Consider the following 22168-nt stretch of genomic DNA (forward strand, 5'->3'; position numbering starts at 1 on the left):
ATAGCTGCCTCAAGTATAGCATGTTGTTCCTACAGCGCAAATCATCTCATACAGACATGAAGTCATACTACCAATAGCTGCCTGATGTGATTTGATTTGATTTTGAACCACAGGAGATTTTTTTTTCTTTTTTCAGATTTTTTTCTACTTCTTGTGTTAAGTCTCATGATGTCTGACATATCCTGACAATACATGTATGTCTCAATATCTTCCAACTCTCCAGATACAAGCTAATTGCACTGTTGCAAACATCGGAAAAGCATTTGTACAACGCAGAAGAAATAACCCGCAGCACTTTTTGGAAATAAATACCCAAGGGTTTTTATTCGCATTCACCATTTCTGGGCCTAAAAATGACAGACAAAATGTCATTCAACCAAGCAAAAGACATGCAGGCATGTAAACTGATTGACAAAACCAAAATCTCTTTGTTAACTTTTAGCAATGTCCGCTTGTAATAATGTTCAGTTTTTAACATGTGATTGAGATCCAGATGCTCAGAATGGCGAATTCGGAAGCTTGTGCAGGTTTTTAAATTCTTAGCTGTGGATTTTCCATAGTAAAAAACATCAAACAAGTGATTTGTTGCACCCGAATGTTTTCTTTATTTTAGATGTTAAAGGAGTATTTCGTGATCCTAGCATCCTCTTTTTATGACATTTTTCAGTAGATATCCACGAAAAAAGTTTCTTCCCATAATTTCAGTTGATTCCGATTTTGCGTTTCCGAGTTATAGACAATGCATTGTAATTTCGTTCTGGTATACCAGAACGAAATTCAAATTTCACAATATCTTTGCTAAACGAATTAATCTGCAAGAAATATTTTGTACATAAACATTATGTAGCCAGAGGTTTCCAGTGGTATAAAAATCTCAACTTTTTTGAAAAAGTGGGGGATGAGGCTGTGGATCACGAAATGCCCTTTTAATTAAGGTTAGATACTAAATTTGTTCAAGCTGCGGATCAACCGTTGATGCTGCTTCAATGCTTGTAATTAATGAACTATCAACTAATTAATCAGAATTCATGGTCAATATACATTACATACACAGATTCAATTAACTGATATTTCCTAATAAGGACCGACCAAGCACCGATGGTCGATCATAAGATCAAACCTATTTGGCTCCTTTGCCTTACATGTAGGATAGGTTTTAGACAAGAGGGCATAATGCACATCAACAAAATGGAAGAGATAAGAGTCTAATGATACAACACATTAGTTACATGGCAGCTATTTAAATGCACTGCAGGTAGATACAACCTTCTTGAACTAACATAACAATGTGACAGATTAATCCATACCGTTAGCACTATAGCGAACACATAAATCTATTCTACACATAGTCTCAGTTTAATTGAAAACCTGTCTTCCTGTATCTCCCTCTCTCTCTCTTTTTAGAGACAAGCAATATTATTTGCTTTTCAAATAAAACTACCATATCACTGTTTGTTGTATCTTTGGCATGCCATATGGTCCGATAGTTTGTCTTTTATGGCTCTCTTGGATTCTTGCTTTATTAGTGGTCACTAAGAAACTATCAAGTACTAAATTCCATCCTCCATAATTGCTTTCCTCACCTCCCCCTAGTGACCATTCATTAATGATCACATCATCCTGATCACATAATGGCTTTCCAGAACATTTTCCTTCCTTTTGTTTTCAAAACTGTCATGTTTGAATCATGGATGGGAAAACAATGAACCTCCAAATTTGGTTATCAATATGGCAGATTACCCATAGCATTACACATACGCCTACCTGCCTTCTCCTATCAATATCTTTGATCCAGTCTCACAAACATTTGTATTGGCTCCTTGCATGGATACACCATCTTACTCCCCACACAATAATACTTACTTTCTTCGCAATTCTTTCCTCCAGTTCCTGCAGGACAATTACACTTGTATGTATCCCAATGATTCTCACACGAAGCTCCTTGAAAACATGGTTTACTATGACAGAAATCATCCTTATGTGAGCACCCAGGCTGGGTACCCATGTCTTCAATGTTGGAAGCTAGATCCACAAAGGCATTGTCTATATGGAGATCTCGGATACATCCTTTGAAATCAGAGTTCTGTACCGGGAAGTCGTCTGGTAGAGATGGAAGGCCTCCGAGTAAGAATGGGCCATTCAGGTTCAAAAACCTGCACAAGTAAAGGAGAGAATAAGATACAGTTAATGTTGATGTTTAAAAAGCTTCTTTAAAGAGGAAGCCATGCCAGAGCAGTTCTTCTGGGGTGAACCAAACCTGCCTGGTTATCAAACTAATCAGTGACATTATTTCTGAATTTTACAGGTGCCAATTGATGGAATAACATTAAAACATCAATAAGCACCTATCAAATTCAGATATAACCTTGTCAATGATAAATTTGATATTAAACATAGAACCTTAGATTATATTAATACACAGATTGGAATTTTCCATGCCTGTGCCCTCTAAGCGTACTCGAATTCAGCTGATGCCGGTACAGCGTACAGACCTGGCGACATCGCTTATCTTATGCGCGAAGTTTCTTTTGTGTACGCTCACGCTGTTTGCGCTATTTTTGAGTTTGCTCACGCGGTACCTGACTTAGCGTCAATCCCCTGAGGCAACATGCCATGTTTCCGCGGTATGCATAGAACTGTCCTGGCGGGGCTTCCTCTTTGAAGATATGATTTCTAAGACAGTCAATTTGTAAAATGCATTTTTGTCTCCAAACTTCTGAGTAACAAAGAAGGTAATTCTTGAAAATGTTCAAAATAAACATTTTTCTTCTTTAACTTAAAGTATAATTTTCAAAATCAAATGACCACATATTTAAAGAGCAAATAGACAGAAGCATTAACCGCAAAGTTAATTGAAGACACGTCTGACAGTTGTTGGTTAAAAGTTTACTACAGAGACTTGTTTTCTGGTAAAAAATCGCCACAGTGACCAGACCATGGAAGTACAAGTACATAGTAGACAGAGCCGGAGGTGTAAGACCCCACATTGCCCAGCACTGCTGTAGGCTCTGACTGCACTGATATCCATCTGCCAGCTGGGTACAAGTTCTGTTGCAATACTTTAGCTGTTGCTTGATATTTGGCATGTTTTGAATGCTACTTTGACCACAATGGATTAACCTATTTAATTCCATCTTGTTGAGAGGATTTGTTTGAAATAGGAAGCACAAAGATATTGAAATTGATGACATCCAATTTATGACAGATCAGTGACAGATATGTAGTTATGAAACCTACCACATATGATTGTTGGAAGAATTCTGTGATTCCAATATTTTTATATTCTAGTTTTATTGATTCTAGTTATTCTGGTTTTATTTTAGTGCATCTTTTCATCAGGCCATTTCCTCATTTAGCTGTCTCCTGACAGAGGAGATATTATAAAGAATGTAAAATAGTTTGGTTAACTTTGAAAAAATGAAAACAAATTTCAGATTTTGTAAATGAACCACTAGATGAGCATCATGTGTAGGCTGAAATATGTGATGAAAATAAATAGTTGGAAATGTCAGATGATAGTAACATTAACTTTGTTTTAACATTTGATTCCTTATAAGGCAGGACCCAATTTCTCAAAGATATACATATGAACACAAACATAACGCTACTTTGTGTTGTATTTGAAGCTTACAATGATTTTAGCACCTTTGATTCATGAAATCTTTCAGAAACAGGCTCTTCTTTTTGTGCCATGGCCATTACAATTTGATTTCACCCTTGTTTTGTAGTAAGTTAACAGGGAGCTTGAAATCAAAGGTGACAGATCCTAGATTGGCTGGAATCTGCTGGATAACTCCTGTTGGACATCTTTGACCTTTTTAAATCCATTTAATTTGGAAATTTAGAAGTAAATCTCCATCTGCTTTACAATGTTGACCTTCCATTGATAACATTTTCAGACAAAAAAGTACCGATTTTGCTCAAGAAATTGGAATTAAGATCAGTGACTGTGTGGTAACTGGTGTACTGATGAAAGAAGTGCTAACATATCAACATATGAGGGTCTGCATGGAAAAATTGAAACTATAGGAAATCACAACAGCTTGTTTAATGTTAATTTGTTTGCAGCTGTCTTGAGAACCCCATATTCTTGGGATAAATATGAATTTTAATGTTAAATTTTGAAGTAGGTAGAGACATTTTTTTGCTCACATTGAAAATATTTATATAACTGTACCAGAAAAGAACAAATTCGATATAAGGCGACGGAAAAAACCCTGTTCTACAGGCGGACAGACCTTTCAAGTAGGGTCGGTCGTTGTATTTTTTTTTTAATGACCCAAAAAAAATCACCAAAATCTGTCTGTAAATATTTGCAATTTGGGAAGATACAAAAAAAAAAATTTTGTCGCCTAATGCTTTCAGACTACATATTAAGTGCTTCGTAGTACGATTTGACACTGCATTTCACATTTTAGTATTAGAAAGAATGAACATAAAAATGATAAAGATTTAAGATGACATTTTAATTTGAAAATAGAAGATTTTCGGGTCAGAGAATAGGCCATGTTATTAAACAGTAGCGTTTTCATTATATTCATATTTGCCACACTACTTTTGGAATGTATTTTAAAAATCAGTTTAAATAACAACGATGCAAGCTGATCTGAAAGAAAAAGCTTGAAAAGTGTGTGAATCTGGACCCAAAGCCTCCAAAATGGGCTGAAAATAAAGAAATGTGTGGGAATTTGGACTTCATGAAAGCAGGAATTCCTGCAAAAGCAGGAAAACTTGCATCCCTGTAAATAAGCCCCAAATGGGTATAATTACTTGAAATGCATTTAATTTAACAGCTGTAATATAGTATTACTTTAAATTGAGATAATAATAACACATAATGGATGTGTGCTGTAGATGTGAGTGAGTTTAAAACGTGACTTAAATAACAACCTTTCAGACCTGCGCTATTACGTGCTATATTACGTCTATATGATGGCCAGCGTAACAAATGACCCACTGAAAATAAGCACTAATAGAGTGACAGATAGACAGAATGTCTTATGATATTATTAGCCAAAGATTTAATCCTGGGGCGAAAACTAAAAACAGGAAATACATAGCCGGTCATAAACGATGAAATTATTCAAGAATGGTACCAGCATTACATCAATAATCAAATCATGTCCGTAAAATTATGAATTGCAAATGCAATGAGTACAGACAGTGGCGACGCCAGGTATTTATTCGGGGAAAAGTGAAAAGTGAATTTCAGGAAGGAGGCAAAATCAACAAATTTTGTGCAAAATTGCTGCAAAAAGTGGAAATGTTTGTAATTTTAAATATTTTACTGGGGTGGCAACTCAGGGAAAGAGTTCTGACTGGGGGGTATTTTCTCCCATGTGGTGGCACCACTGAGTACAGATTCATTCATTATAAAAACAACTTGGGTGCCATGATTGACCCAAATTGACCAGCTCACAAATTAGTCCATTTATCAAACCAGTACCAATATCAAAATATATTTTCACATGTTGATACATGTTAAGGTGAAATAGCTGACCCTATGTATTATATACAGAAATGGCGTGAATAATCAAATGCTTTTATCATATTAAGCAATTATGATATTATTTGAAGCTACCACAAAAAGTGGGAAAAAATCAAATTATTCAAGACTGAACTGTGCCAAACATCAAAAGATGCGTCATCACTGTATGTCTCATACTTTTATTGATCAATAGGGTCTTGTTCTATTGTGCCATTCCAGTTGAAATCCACACACCCCCTATGGAAGACATGACCTTAATCTTCCACAAAGGGGGTGTGAATTTCAAATGGGGTCACCCATTCAGTGTCGTCTGCTCCAAGATGGGCTATTCCAGTTGAAATCCATACACCCCCTATGGAAGACATGTCCTTAATCTTCCACACAGGGAGTGTGAATTTCAAATGGGTTTACCTGAATGTGTGACTGCATTTGAAATCTACACCCCCTGTGTGGGAGATTAAGGTCATGTCTTTGAAAGGGGGTATATGGATTTCAAGTGGAATAGCCCATTCCGTCTTTGATTCACTATGCAGGGCTGCGCTATTATACATCTTCACATTGCTTGATTTGATCAAATAAAGAGCACATATTCTTCTATCTAATGTCACTTTCTACTATTTATAGGCGACTATATGCATCCCTATGATAAATTGTTTAATGTTGATCTGAGGTCAAATACAACATAGAATCAATATAAACTTTACATAAGAAACAGACAAAACCCGCTAAGAAACCGAGAGTAATAGATGTTCAAACCACCTGTGCTCCTATATTGCCATATTCCCATTATAATGATAGAAATCAGATCAGGAAACTCTCAAAATGTTACTGTAAGACGTTTATAACTTGATCATGGTATTTGCTTACAGAACGGGGGCAAGGGGTATGAAAGAGGGAGAAAAATTCCTCGTCTAAATGCAACGATTAGTTTTAACTTGTTTTAACAGTCTGGCGTTTTACGCTGATATACTTGAAGAAAATTGCATTCACTTATTATTTTAAAGAATTGAAATTCTCAATAATTTTCTATTTAAAAATTATTTTGCCAACAAATTGTGTTCAATAAATTATAGTGACCTTGGATACAGAAATGATGAAAAAAAAGCCTATAATGCTGACATTGGATTATTCCATTTGAAACTCACCCTCCCTCTGTGGAAGATTTTGGAAATATCTTCCACAGAGGAAGTATGAATTTAAAATAGAATTAGCACATTAGGCAGCTCCATTTGAAACTCACCCTCCCTCTGTGGACGATTGAAGTTGAATATTTCTCAGAGGGTGTATGGAATTCAAATGGAGCTGCCTAATGTGTTCATTCCATCCCATACCCCCTTATGGGATATATTTCCAAAATCTTCCACAGGGGTAGTGTGTATTTTAAATGGAACAGCCCATTTCATACAGGTGGTTGTAGAGCAATTTATACAATTTAAAGTACAAGCATCATTAGTAAGGTTGACCTTAAGCTCAAATAGACACAAAAAAATAAATAGATAAAAGAATAAATAAATTGGGTGAAAAATACAAAAAAAAAAGCAAAATGGGAACCAAGATTGAAGGTACAATTCAATAATAGTTCTAAAAATACTTGAAATCAGGGGAAAAAGAGATTAATAATATCGCCAATCACCTGTATCTGCCTCTCTGAGTAGCCTTCGCTGCACATGTATAATTGGCAATCGTCGTCCGCCCATGTTGAAGTGATATAGCTGTGTTACAGTCATCCAGTACTACAGTAGCAGTCTACATGGAAAGAAACAAAAAATAAAACGCATACATTAGACATTATGCTACTGCATCTAGCACATAACAGGTTTCATTTTAGACGGAGAAAGAGAGAGTATTGTATGAGTGAGAAAGTCAGATTGTTGCATGTCATGATGATAATATGACTATATGGATAGTATAATACATGAAACGTGATGGAATGAATCGAAACAAGAGAGAATGTCTTGAAATCATGGCTTTGCAAAAATCGAAGCTTATAACATCAAAATTTGTTAGCCAAACATTCTTTTCATGCTGTTTTGCTGTGATGTTTAATCAAATAGAGGTACTTTTCAAAGACTGTATGCTGTATAAATTGATCGTCTGAAAGTATTTTGTTGCCAATACTTTGAATGACAGTAAATTGTATAAGAGATGAAATTTATAAGAAACTGAACAACTGTTGGCAAAATAGAGAAAGAAAAGAATACATTCCATATAATTAAGAAAATGTCTTATTATAATATTAATGCAGGCCCATATGCAGGGTAGACCTCTAACAACACCAAGGTAAAAAATAAACCTCATATCTGTGCATATTCCCTAAAATATTGTCCCGAATCACCAAAATTGGTCCAAGATCACCCGAATTTTCCCTCAAATCCACCAGAATCCATCCATCCAATGTTGTCAACAAAAGTCAACTTTATCAAAAATCCACCTAAAAAAGGTCAAATTTATCAAAAATCTGCCTCAAAAATAATTTCCGGCTACAGCCAGGCCTGTATTAATCATATACACCAGGCACAAAAAGAAACTCGTCAGTTATATTCATCCTTGCTGTTCAATAACTGAAATATACATTTTGTTAATTGGACTTTGCTTTCTCATTTGACACCCTGTTCGTGAAAAACGAACAAGAATTGACCAAGATATGTGCCTCCAAAGCCTCAAACCCCAAAAAGAAAAGTTGCATTTTCAACGGTTTTCAATGGGAACGCATCGTTGTATTGCACACAAGCGCCATGGGCCAATCAATAAAGCACACAGTGTAACAGGCACAATTGAATCGTTAAAATTGCAACTTTTCATTTTGGGGTTTGAGAGTTTGTAGGTGCATATCTTGGTCAATTCTTGCTCAATGTTCACGAACAGGGTGTCAAATGAGAAAGAAAAGTCCAATTAACAAAATGTATATTTCAGAATAATCCAAAATTATCAAGTTATTAAACAGCAAGGATGAATATAACTGATGAGTTTCTTTTTGTGCCTGGTGTATATGCAACACATTGTACAACCTTTTTGAAAATCATGTTTGGATTATATAATTTTGTTTGCACAGTCGCCACAAAGCAAGTCTGTGCTGTTACTAAAAAAACCACATCAATAATGAAAATACCTTTTATTACTGTTTTAAAATTCTCCGCACAACTCACAGTTTTTCACATACATATGATACATAAAGTCCCACCTTTTAGAGCTGCAAATGGCTTTAACAAGAAAATATGCATGCTTTGAAAAGCAATTTTGATGTTAACACACTTTCGAGCAGAGAAATCACTTTTTCGTTCAATCTGTATTAACCTAATTCCAAAATGGTATCTTAGAAGTAGATCCTGACCTTTTATCATTACCCCCTAGACATCCCCCTACACAATGATGTTGCTTTATGTAATGTACATTCATAATCGGCCATTCAACCCCTTGAAGTTTCTTGAATAAAGTAAAAGCCTTTTGAAGTCCTTTTTTTATCATTTAATCATTTCTAAAGCTGCAAAGAAAATTGATCCCAAAACACAAACCCTTTTTCATTAACAACAAAATAAGAAACCATCTAAAATATCAAGTTGGTTTGAAGTTAATTCAAGGCAGGTCTGAGAAGAGCATGTCTTAGCAGTGTTTTCACTCGAACTTGGACAAATAAAGCTGACACACAAGAGGAATGGTATGGTTTCGACAAAGGCAATCCTTAGGCCAGATATAGGCTACATGTAAGTGGTGTCATTTCCATCCCAAGTGCCTGATTTTTTTCTAGATGGTCACACTCAAAACTTTGGTTTGATATTACTAGCCTTAACTCAAGAATCGGAAGATCTATAGAAATATAAATGTTATTATTGGCTTCCTTGACTCATTTCCTATCAAATCACTGTTAATATTAAGAAGTACATACATAGGCTTAGGAACCGGGGGGACTTGGGGGATGGGGCTCAGCCCCCTCAATAATTTTGGTGCAGGTCTGGAATACCTGTCAGCCTACCTCCCATAATCCTAGGTGAAGTTAAAAAATTGTGATAAAATAGAAGGGAAATGGGTGTTTGTGACCTAGATTTTGCAAAATTGTCCGACTCTGAGGGAGGAAACCACCTTCATGCACCCCAGGGTAGCCCATTGAAAAATTTTAAATTTTCAGCCCAGTCCCCCATGTTGAAAATCTTCCTAAGCCAATGGCATAGCATTATTTTAGTAAGATGTAAATTATTATTTATTTATTCGTTATTTATTCAGGAAATTCCATCAATACAAATGTACTGGTCTCCCTGGAAGACCTGATTGAATGACTTAAACTGGAAAACTGTGGCTCCTGCCATCCCATCCACTGTAAACATCACATTTGAGTTCTCAAAATTGTGTTTTCAGGAGCCTTCGTCACTTTTAACACAACACAAAGACCGTGATCCCAAAACCTTTTCCTCCCATAAACCTAATCCTGACAAACTACACATTCTCTTTAAATCTAGAGTCAACATCTCCGACTCAAGTCAAGTCATTCCAGTTAACGCCACCCAACATCACCTTTCTGAATGCAGTTTCTTTTTTGTTTTAATAACCTTTAACATTCATGTATTATTTTTTGCGTATCGATGTTGGCCGTGACTGCCTCCGGTGGAGATCACCTCCTAAGTTGCACGCTGAACTCTGTTACATTCAACATGAGCTTAACACAATGTTATGTTTAGCAAACATGTTTAAATGACTACTAATTCTATTCGTTGGCAAAGAACAGCCTAAACAAATTTGTACTCTTCTGACTTTTACTGGGTAGCTTTCCAACTCTGCTGCTATGAACATTGCTTTGAGAGCAAATACAAATTCCTGCAACTTTTGTATGGTTTTACCAAGTTTTAAAAGCTCAAGGTGATCCAAGCAAGCCTCTTTGTTTTTCTTTTCAGAATTCATCAAGGAATTGTGAAAAGTAATACATGGATATTAAGAATAACGATTAAGCATCATTAATTTGATCTCGTGCACTAGTTGTAATGTTTGAATGTTTCCATGTTCCAGTATATGATGCGTAAGCCTCTTCCTCTGTTTGTATGATTATATTAGGCTGGCGGGTAAGCATCATTAATTGATCTCGTACACTGGTGCGTAATGTACGTGTTGTTTGTACTGTTCACCCTTGACTGCTCATATCCATAAGTACCAGACTTGAGTCCTGTTTAACAGGGACAGTCTGTGTAGCTCAGTGGTTAGAGCGCTCGCACGACAAGCGAGAGGTCTGGGGTTCAAGTCCCCGCACCGGCAGGTATGTCCAGAGTTTTTTCTCTGGTATATCTGCCTATGCATGTTATGTTTCCATTTGTAAATTCATGTTTAAATGTGCTAGTGTGCGATGCGTAATTCTTCTTTCCCCTGTAAATTGATATATTAAGAATAACGATTAAGCATCATTAATTTGATCTCGTGCGCTAGTTGTAATGTTTGAATGTTTCCATGTTCCAGTGTATGATGCGTAAGCCTCTTCCTCTGTTAATACATGGATAGTTTTTATTGATGAGATTTAAACATTGAACTCTGTAGGATTTTTGTTTCACCCTCCCCCTCCCTGAAGCAGAAGTGTGAAATGTTGAAAATGTCAATCCAAAAGATCAACTTTGACCAATATTTTAACTAGGCCTCCTGACAATGTTGTCAAAAAAGCCAAGTTTAACCTAGTCCCACCACTCTCAAACTATGGTTTTGGGAAGCAATTGTAAGCATCCACCTTTAAAGGAAGTCTCTGGCAATCACAACATTATAGTCCTTATATGTAAGAAAAATAATTATCAAGCACTAATCACATTGTTTTATTTAAAACAAACTCATAGTGACCATAAAAACGAATAAAAACATCCGTCTCTCAATACGCGATATTCATAATTCCCGGGCGCCGAAATTGTTGAGTGCAATGACGTCCCAGTAATACAATGAAGGCTGACGACAATTGAGCACAAGTATAAACCATTACGTCATTGCACTTAGACAATTTTTGCGCGGGAATTTTGAATATCGCGTGTTGAGAGCCGACTGTTTTTATTCGCTTTTATGGTCAATATGAGTTTGTTTTAAATAAAACCATGTGATTCGTGCTTGATAATTATTTTTTTAACATATAAGGCACAATGTTATGATTGCCGGAGACCCCCTTTAATGCCTTTTGTGTAAAATCACACTTTCTTTCATTCAACCATAAATGGGGAACACACCCACAGAGAGGACTGGGGACCTTACAAAACCATATCTAATCATGAGGGTACAAAAATGAAGTCATTTGAAGAACATTTCGGAAAAACTAGCATTGGTACATTGTATAAGCCTACTGCTTTTCAAAACCTTTCTACCAGCCAGTCTGAATTTTGATATAACACCCCAATCCAACAATTTGACAAAACTAAACAAACAGTCTGCCATCACCTGAAACTAAAATTATCTATCACATAAACCAGCAGCATATTGTTTGTGAAGTTCAAAGCATAAGCATAACTTACTACAACTAGAATATAAACTTGCAATATATTATACACTGACTGCAGGCATAGTAAACTATATCTTGCTGTTGGGAATAGTGATATTTCCACGACCCATTTGACATTTTTCACACATTGCCAGCCTGCAACTTGTGTCAAAGTCAACAAATTATTTGTACCATGCACGTCACATTCAGGTGGGGTACCCATTCATCTTACACTAGTTTTGTTTTTTCTTTATATTCTGATGTCTTCTGTTATAACACAAGTTTTGTGGAAGTAAATGTCACACTACCACAGGCAGTGGAATACATGTAGTTTTTTTGTTTTTTGCTGCCAGTACTATTCCTGGTACACGTACACTGTAAATAATAAAATAACCATGTGGAACATTGGTCATAGACTCCAGACTCAGTCCAGAGGCTGCAGAAACACAGATGCTTCTGAAATGCATACAACTTCAAATTATGAATTAATGAATATTACCCTTGAAATATGAATTTTACCCTAAAACTATGAATTTTACCCTAAATTATGAATTTTACCCTAAATTATGAATTTTAACCATTATGGAAGGGGCCTAGGGATGCCCTAGGTTACTTGGAGAGTTTTGTACTCGGGTCCTCACCTTTTCTGCATGTTCAAACTCACTACATTTATTTGAAGCAATTCCAATACATGTATCATTAATCCCGTTATCAAGTTTCTCCTGAAATAGATTTGTTTTCTATGTCCGAAGTCTTTTGTTTTCAAACAGAAACTTCACATCCCGGGTTCACATTTCAGACTTCTTGTATAAAACCATAGGCCTAATGTGTTTGAAGGCCTATAAAAACATACCCTAACACCATGCTACCATGACGGTTGCCATGAGATCCCGCATGAGTCTTTGAACTTATTGTTATCCCTCCAATAAATAATCTAGTGTTGGGCGGTATAGAGTGTATGCAATAAACCAACTGGAACGGTATAACAATTGAAATGGCAGCCATGCAGGAGGACAGTTCTAAGATAACTTAAGATGACAGAGGGACAGGTCTCTAGATCGATTCCACAACCATTCATACATATCACACGTTTTATTGTATTATCATGCGAATTTTCCCGTGGTACCTTATGGAGGACAGAATGTTATTTAAATGAGGATGACTCTGTTATTGTAGGCCTATATACAGTGTTAGAAATATGCCTCAAAAAGTTACAGGCCAGCCAGGCCTGTAATTCTCAAAAGTTACAGGCCCGGCTGAAAAGTTACCGGCCAAAACTTTTTAGAACTTTTAATTTTCGTCAATTACAACTTACAACAAGTTCAATAGTGTCATGCGTAAAATGAACTGCAAATAATAATAATATATTGTATATTGATAAAAAGATAAATATTTATCTCAATTCTGAACAAGTACCTCAGGGATGTGTAGATTATTACGTCACATGTAGTTTTACCCCAGTTCCCGGGACTTTGTCCCAGCTGGAAAAGTTTCCGGCCAGTCTGGCCGGCAACAAGACTGCTAGTCAGGAAAGTTACCGGCCCGGCCAAAAAGTTACAGGCCAATGGCCGGCTGACCGGCCCTATTTCGAACGCTGCCTATATACCCTCTATATGATACAATCCATAATTCAATTTTGACTCCATATGAAATGGAATCATAAATTCAATGCATGTATAACCAACTAACTAACTAATGAACAGTTTCCCAAAGATGTTACTCTGCTACATATTTCGACGCTATAATTCAATAAAATTAGTACAAGTGATCCACAATTAGACAACACATAGCGAGGATGAGTGTGTGTGGCACTGATATCATGCCATGCGCTATCATCTCATGTAGTGACGGCAAGTATTGACGATAGATACCATACTGATAGACCATTCTGGTATTTGTGTCATGTAGATTCAAGTTCATCATGTGCTATCTGTATCGGATTAAGTCATTAAGACTTGACACAGGTGCAAATGGATGAACATGATGATGAACATTATAGCGGACAATTTTCAATACCAATATAGGGACATCAACACATACCAGGCAATAAAACATTTAAGTCCAGATGATTTCTCTATTGGACACACACCAGTATGTAAAATTACTGTGATCAATTTACAGCACATAATGTACAAATAATTGTACATTTTATCAAAATATCTTTTATAATAAATTCTCTTTTAGTATTTTGTGAGTTGACATTAATAATCAGAATATGGGAAAAAATCATGCATGAAACATTAATCAAAGCTAAGGAAAACAAATTTTCAACAACAAACTTTTATCTTTATCACAAACAACTTCCAAGTATGCATTAACCCTAACACTGACCCATGCTTTTTGGTATCGGAAGTCAGAGAAGATCCGAATTTTTCAAGAAGAAGAAGAATTTTGACTTGGCACCCCGGGATTGAACCTATGACCCTCGCATGCCAAGCTTAACGATCGCATGGACCGGTAGCTGGATGGGTTATTGCTGCTGCCAGCAATTCCGTGAGCATATCACACTTAGGGTGATTGCGCCATCATGAGACCCTGGGATGCATGCATGATCAGAATTGTTCATCGTGGTATTTTGTGGTTTTTACTGGTGTTAGGGTTAGAGGACACTCTAATCTGGAAAAATACATCTTTTCTAACCCTAACACTGACCCATGCTTTTTGGTATCGGTAGTCAGAGAAGATCCGAATTTTTCAAGAAGAAGAAGAATTTTGACTTGGCACCCCGGATTGAACCTATGACCCCCCCGCATGCCAAGCTTAACGATCGCGGACCGGTACCTGGATCGGGTTATTGCTGCCCGCCAGCAATTCCGTGAGCATATCACACTTAGGGTGATTGCGTCATCGCAGACCCTGGGATGCATGCATGATCAGAATTTTTCATCGTGGTATTTTGTGGTTTTTACTGGTGTTAGGGTTAATACACATACAATTTTAAATTGTGCTATATAAAGATGTTATTTGATCATGACTCCTGTTACATTACTTTTGATTAATTCTGGGATATTTCAACATCTTTCAGGGCTGGGGTATGAACGTTTGGACAGTATTTATTTTGGGACATTAGAGCACAGCATACATATCAAATTGCATTTTGAATACGAAGAATGTCATTCTGATATCAAATAATTTTGATTTTTTGAAATTCACAATTTAATACACATTTTATGGCAAATCATTAAAATTGATATTTTTGATATTTAACAGTACTTGAAGTAAACTTTATAAATCTGATGATTTATACTTAAAGTGTATGTAGGTGGGATGAAAAGCCGACGATCAATTGAAAATTTTGACCTTTCATTATTGAAGATATGGATTTTTTCCCAAAACACCAACAAAATTAGGTCTTTTTGGGAAAAAATCCATATCTTCAATATGAAAGATCAAAATTTTCAATTGATCGTCAGCTTTTCCTCCCAGCTACATACACTTTAAGAATATATCATTAGATTTATAAAATTTACTTCGAGGACTGTTATATATCAAAAATGTGAAACATATCAAATTTTTATAATTTGTCATAAAATTTGTATTATATCGTGAATTTCAAAAATGAAAATTATTTGATATCAGAAAGACATTCTTCGTATTCAGAATAATTCGATATGTCTGATGTGCTCCGTGTCCCACAAAAATACTGTCAAACGCTCAAAACGCTCATTCCAGATCCCTTAAGGAAACCAAGGTGAGCTTCAAGTGGCAAGGTAATTGGTCCACCTCAAGAATCCTCTAAATGAACCCAACTTGTTGATTGACAACATTAAACTTCACCTAACTTCACCCAACACATTGTATATAATGACAAATATTAGCAATACCTCTCAATTGAAATATTCACACTGCTCATTTTCACATGTTTAAAACTTAAAATATAAAAAATGCCTTTCAAACATGTAGATCTGTGTCCTAAACTCATTATTACTGTCAAAAAAATTTCAAAAATCATGAAATGATACAAGAACAGAAGTCAAAATGAGAAAAATTAATATGGTATTCAAATTTAAAATTTGAATTTTTTTAATATTTTTAATTTTAAACTTTTACATTGTAATGACAAAAGCAAAAGGTCAAAATATTACTAACCATCAACCTTCACAGACCTAAGTGTCATTGAATTCACTCTTTTTTGTCACTCAAATCCAAACCCCATAGGCTAGGTGTTTTCTTGAAGGAAGAAAACATTCTTGGCACAGTTGCTATTTATACAGCCCAAAGGTGCAGCAAACAACTTATTACAGCTGTGGCAGAGTGTTTTTAAGAAGCCCAATTTTTAGTCAAGCACAGACCATAAATAGGGTCTTTGATAAAAGTCACCCAAAAACACCACACTTGAGGGTAAAGTGTTTTTTGCAAGGCTTTCAGCTGACCACAATAGTTCCTTGGGCCATAGGCAATGCTTTAGGCAGCTTTTATTATGTGGCCCAATTTCCATGCAGTCATAGCAAATAAAAAACAAAAAACCCAAACAACGGGCCCAAACATTCTGCATTTCAGGCTTGTATTATAAAAGTAGTAGATGAAGACTCAACTCAACATTTGCAAGATTGTAGACCTTCATGCAAATATTTTGTGTTTACAAGCTAATCCTAACCCTAACCCTAATCCTAATCCTAATCATATAATCATAACCCTAACCCTAATCCTAACCCTAAACTAACCCTAACCCTAATGTTGTGTAATCTAGTAATTACATGAAGGAGTAACCAAAACTCAGATGACTCAACTCAGGACTCAATATTGGTGACTTGACTCAGGGACTTGGTCAAATGTCTGGTGCATTTTCAGTGTAGCAGACTAGAAATTCACTGCCCAATTGAGTGGAAAAAGGGTTGTTTGAGGTGGGATGAAAAGAAGGCTCTTCTCTCTACTGTCTATGGCTAAATTGAGGAGTTATTTTCATAAAAGCTTCATTTAACAGATTTTTTTTCTGGTAAAACTACTGCTGCTTTTTAAAGATGTGAAAATTTTATCAAGGAAAAGTGACTTGCATGCAAGTCATTCAAAAAAGAACCCAAATTGTGAGTTTTAAGACACCCTTCAGCAACCTTATACCTGGTGATAGTACAAAAACCCTATGGAGGTGAAGTGGTGGACTGCAATCTTAACACTGCACTGGTTTTCAATGGTCTAAAGTTTACTTAACCCTGCGGCATGTGCTGTCCTGACTTGACCTGATAGTTGCAGTCATGGAGTATTACCAATATCCCTATATTATACACAACGTTTTTTTCCCAGGATTTAGGAGGAATTGGTTTCAAAGTACTCAAAACGTGATAATTGTAGGTAAAAGAGATTTAAAAGCTACTGGTGGTGTTACTGTTAAACATTCATGGATATTTACCATATTTACCTGAAGCCTTTTCACTACACAACCAATGGGAAAGATGTATAATAGTTGGTACTGGTAGATTTTCTATTTTGAACTTTCCCTTTAAATACCTTTTTGAATATAAACCACCAGTTCACTATAAAAACCACTAAAACCACTTGAAAATGATCTTGGTTCTTTCAAATCTTTTTATCAGCACCTCTGCCAATAAAGCGAATACAGACTATCCAATATGTTACCCAACTTTTCTGTGACCCATTCTAATAAGAACAATGTTGCCATAATCATTTTCACTGTCTGACATTTATCTAGTTCAGTCCAGCTCCTTTTAAGTTTTTCAGACTCTACATCACAGCGCGATGCAATGCATTTAAAACATTGCAACATTGGGCAATGAAATTAAAAATACTACAGTGATATATCGCAACATAGCGGCTGCGATGTGGACTCTGCATCTCCTTTTATGCTCATTCCGCCGACCTTTATTTTCCAGCAGCCAATCACAAGCATGCATGGCGCGATATCACAGCGCGGTACGAAAGAGACAAATTTCAACTCTCATCCCCAACAAAATTTCCACCGTGCGATGAGAATTTTCACCGCCAAGCTCGTAAAGCCTGGCTCAGATTTCATTGCGGCTGCATTGTGGAGTCTGAATCTGACTTTCCTGCCATGATGGGACCAAGCATTGGCCGGAGAAGTGGCAAATCCGGAGAAGTGAATTATGTGAAATTCTGCATATACTGTCCCAAATACCAAAATTACATAGACTGTCCCAAATACCAAAATTGCATAGACTGTCCCAAATACCAAAATTGCATAGACTGTCCCAAATACCAAAATTGCATAGACTGTCCCAAATACCAAAATTGCATAGACTCTCCCAAATACCAAAATTGGGACAACAAAAGATTGATTCAACATGGGGTGTAAGACTAAAAGATGGTATTTCAATGTTACTATACCTCATAAATATTTATTAGGTAATCCAGACATCTTATTGGTTAATAACGCTAGCGTCCGAAAGCACGGTATTTTGACTACTTCCCCGCGCCTGTGCAATTACGTAACGCTGGGAAGTAGTAAAACTTCCGCACCCTACTACCACACGGTGTCTCGACCCCGTGCGTCACCGTTCCTTCAGACGTAGCATTATGCCTACACACAGCGATTCTGCAGATGCGTTTATCGTGAAAATGGCGTCTGCTGCAGTTATTTTGCCGAGATTACCGATGGATAATAACACGCGAATTTGACGTTTTATGAAACAAAATGTTATTTATGGAAAGTTCAAAGAAAATTTGAATAATATAGGTCAAAATGTCAATATTGATTGAACAGAAATCCTGCAATAAAATCAGGTAAGCAAAATATTAAGCTTATTTATCATTCTGGCCGGCATGTTGACTGATGTTTGTTTTGACTTTTGTTCACGATTTTACCGTGATAGTGAAAATATTTATGAGGTATAGCAAAACAAATACAACATGTTTCATTTCGGTGAAGTAGTCAAAACTACTGGTCCCTCGGTGTTGGATGATTTGACTACTTCCCTCCGCTGACGCGGCCGCGTCGGGAAGTAGTCAAATCATCCAACACCGAGGGACTAGTAGTTTTGACTACTTCCCCTCAAAACATGTTGTATTTGTATACTATGCAACATAGATGTCATTCTAAGCAGTTTGAACTTGGAATTAAGGCATTAAAATCTGTTTTCTTGTAAAAATTTCATAGCCGGATAACAGAGAGAATACAAAAGAGGACCGGTCATCCGGATAAGAGAGGTTGGACTGTATGGTAAAAAAAATTAAACCCTATCATAAATATAAAACTGTACAGTTGCATAACATCCATTTAAAATACACATCTCTGGTTAAAATCATTTTCAAGAATCCCAGCTGCCAGTTGATATCATCTATTCAAATATCATCCTCACAGTCTCTAACATGCACTGATTCAATTTTATGAATATTAGCTAATTATTATCCCCCATAATAGATATTAGTCAACATCAACAACCCTAAATCACCTGCCTTTTGTGATATAATTAGTGCATAATGATGTCCCAATCATGGCGCTAAGTGCATTATAATTGACTCCATAGAGTAATTGTATTCAGTGATGAATCTCACTGGACGTACTAAGACTGGACAATGCATATGGAATACTAATGAGCTTAAGGTGATGCTTCTAATGGGAACCCTTTTCAGACATTTTGGGGGGATTCAATAGCAAACCTGGTGGTGATGTGTCTTGACTTGAAAGACTTGATTCAACTTGACACAACCCTTACGACTTGACTTACAACTTGACTAGGTTAACCAGACTTGACTTGTGACTCTATATATTCCTTGATAGTGACTCGACATCTCAATAACTCATTGACTTGACTTGCGACTCAACGTTCACCTCTCAATGACTTCTTTTCTCAACTCCTGATTTGACCTACAGTATCAATGACTTCTTAGATTGACTTGCGACTTGGCTGAGTTAACCAGACTTGACCAGTCTCTATTTCCTGATGACAACTCAACTTGTTTTGTGACTCGACATCTCAATTACTCTTTGACTTAACTCATTTAGTGACTTGACATCTCAATGATTCTTTAAATTGACTTGTTTAGTGACTCAACATCAATGACTTTTGTGAGTCAACTTCTTTTATAGTGACTCGATATCCCAATGACTCTTTGTGACTCAACTTGTTTAGTGACTGAACATATCAATGACTCTGACTCAATTTGTTTAGTGACTCGACATCTCATTGACTCTGACTCGACTTGTTTAGTGACTCGACATCTCAATGACTTTTGACTCAACTTGTAACTCAACCTCTCAATGAATCTTTGAATCAGCTTGTGGCCTACCTCTCAATGCCTCCTTGACTTGACTCCTGACTTGACCTATCAATGACCCCTTGACTTGACTTCCATGACTTGATTACAAGTCTAATACTGACAATTTGGTTTTACTCCAAATATCCTAGTGGTTCTTCACTTTGAGGACAAAATGTGCAAAACATATTACTTTTTACTTTTTCTTGTTATTTAAAAAAATTGAATCTGTGCATCAACAACATCAAGATCTATCATTGAACTACCTATGCAACAGTAATGGTTCCTTGAAGTCGCTACAACATAACACCATCACTGTTAATTTTGCGAAAAACCACAAAACTAGCAACATTACAACACCTGTTCAGCGCCACTTTAAATCTTTTACTTGGACCAATAGAAAATCATATTGCACACTCTGGTTGCCATCTTCATTCATGAATTCCCATGACGACGGTGCAATGACCCAAATAAAGAAGTTAGTTAGGAATTTCACTAGCAGTGTACTCACCCAGGGGATCATTCCTGGGACGTGATCAGAACCCATCATGTAAGATACATAGTAACATGTTACCTGGGAGGTTAATGTGTATGTGTAGTTGGTAATAAAATTAATTTAAAAAAAATTAAGTAATAAAAAAAACCATTCAGTATCCTAATAATAAATATTCATACTTTTTCTTTACTCATGTTTGTTCACTTTCTTGTAATATTTGTATCATGTAAATCACATGGCTAGAATTCCTGAGAGCAATCTACTTTGTCCCAATGGAAGTTGAGAGTGACATCATTGCTTTTACGCTGTTGCGCAGCAGGCGTGCTAACTAATTCCCCGAGATCAGCGAAGTACGCACCATGTTTCTCTCAACTCCTGATTGGACATAGTACAGTATTAGAAAATTTACTTCTTTCCCCTCTCAAAATTTTTTTTTCAAACACGTTCACGTTTCAATTTCCTGAAAAGATGCTGTGTGTTGCTGGTGCTGTTGAAAATCTACATCAAGTAGAAATGGTAGGCAAGTCATATGCAGCTCTAAAAGGACAACTTCCTATCGTGTCTAACATTTCTCAGCGGACTCGACCAATTGGTGATAGTTGACCATGACTTTATTCCAATTGCCATTCTATAGATGCTTTCCCAGATGCAGATAGCTAGAATTCCCGAAAGTGGATCTACTTTTTCCCAAAGTTGAGAGTATTATCGGTGTTTTTACGAGGCTGCGCCATAAGCATGCTGCCAAACCGCCCTTGTACATGTGTGTAGTGTGTATACGCTCGGTGCGATTAGGTTAGCAAGCCAATTCGACACAGAGACCAGCGAAATACGCACTAACGTCTCTCTCAACTCCCGATTCAACTCCCGAAGAGACAAAGTTGGGTATTAGAAAATCTGTTGTAGATGCTGTAGGAAATCTACCTCAAGTGGAAATAGTAGGTAAAATAAGTCATAAGCAGCTCTAAAAGGACAACTTCCTATCATGTCTAACATTTCTCATAAACATTCCACTTACCAATTGATGATAGTCGACCATGACTTTATGCCATCTGCCATCGCTAACTCCACCCTCTATAGATGCCTTCACATTAGTCCTTTCCTCGCCAGCTGAAAACGTAAACTGCACTTGACCGTTCACAATTTCCAGCGCTATAAAGTCATGCTGCTGATTAAACCTGCCATTGTAGAAGAGAAGGCCGTTCTGCTCCTTCGTAGCGAAGCTGCAAGAAGAAAAATTAATATTTCATTTGTTTAATATCGCATGCATCCTTTACTAAGCTCGGAGCACATTTCCTGTCATTAAAATTTAACGATGATCATTATATCAATGATTTTGCCACATGAAACATGACTCAAGAAATAATCACATGGATATGAACATTGTGAAATAATTGTCAATTTGCTGGTAGCGCACCTGTTTCACTAACTACACTTAGTTTCAGCTTGAGTTTGATAGTAATGTCAGTGCCTTTACGCCACAAGCGTGGTGATAAACCGTCTTTGTATGCGTGTATATACGCGCTGCAGGATTAGGTTGGCGCACAAATTTTGATACTGTAACCAACAACACACGCCCACAAGACATTAC

General features: G+C 36.5%; 1 protein-coding gene across 1 annotated transcript in view; it reads right to left on the bottom strand.

The window, feature by feature from the left end:
• Positions 1–22168, bottom strand: part of LOC140147843 (cadherin EGF LAG seven-pass G-type receptor 2-like) — a 138270-nt gene that overhangs the window by 74661 nt on the left and 41441 nt on the right. Inside the window, 3 exon segments of the mRNA XM_072169599.1 lie at positions 1864–2153; positions 7122–7234; positions 21596–21800. Of these exon segments, the coding sequence (XP_072025700.1) occupies positions 1864–2153; positions 7122–7234; positions 21596–21800 (608 nt within the window).

The sequence above is a fragment of the Amphiura filiformis genome, chromosome 3 (genome assembly GCF_039555335.1).
Source record: "Amphiura filiformis chromosome 3, Afil_fr2py, whole genome shotgun sequence".
Taxonomy (NCBI): Eukaryota; Metazoa; Echinodermata; class Ophiuroidea; order Amphilepidida; family Amphiuridae; genus Amphiura; species Amphiura filiformis.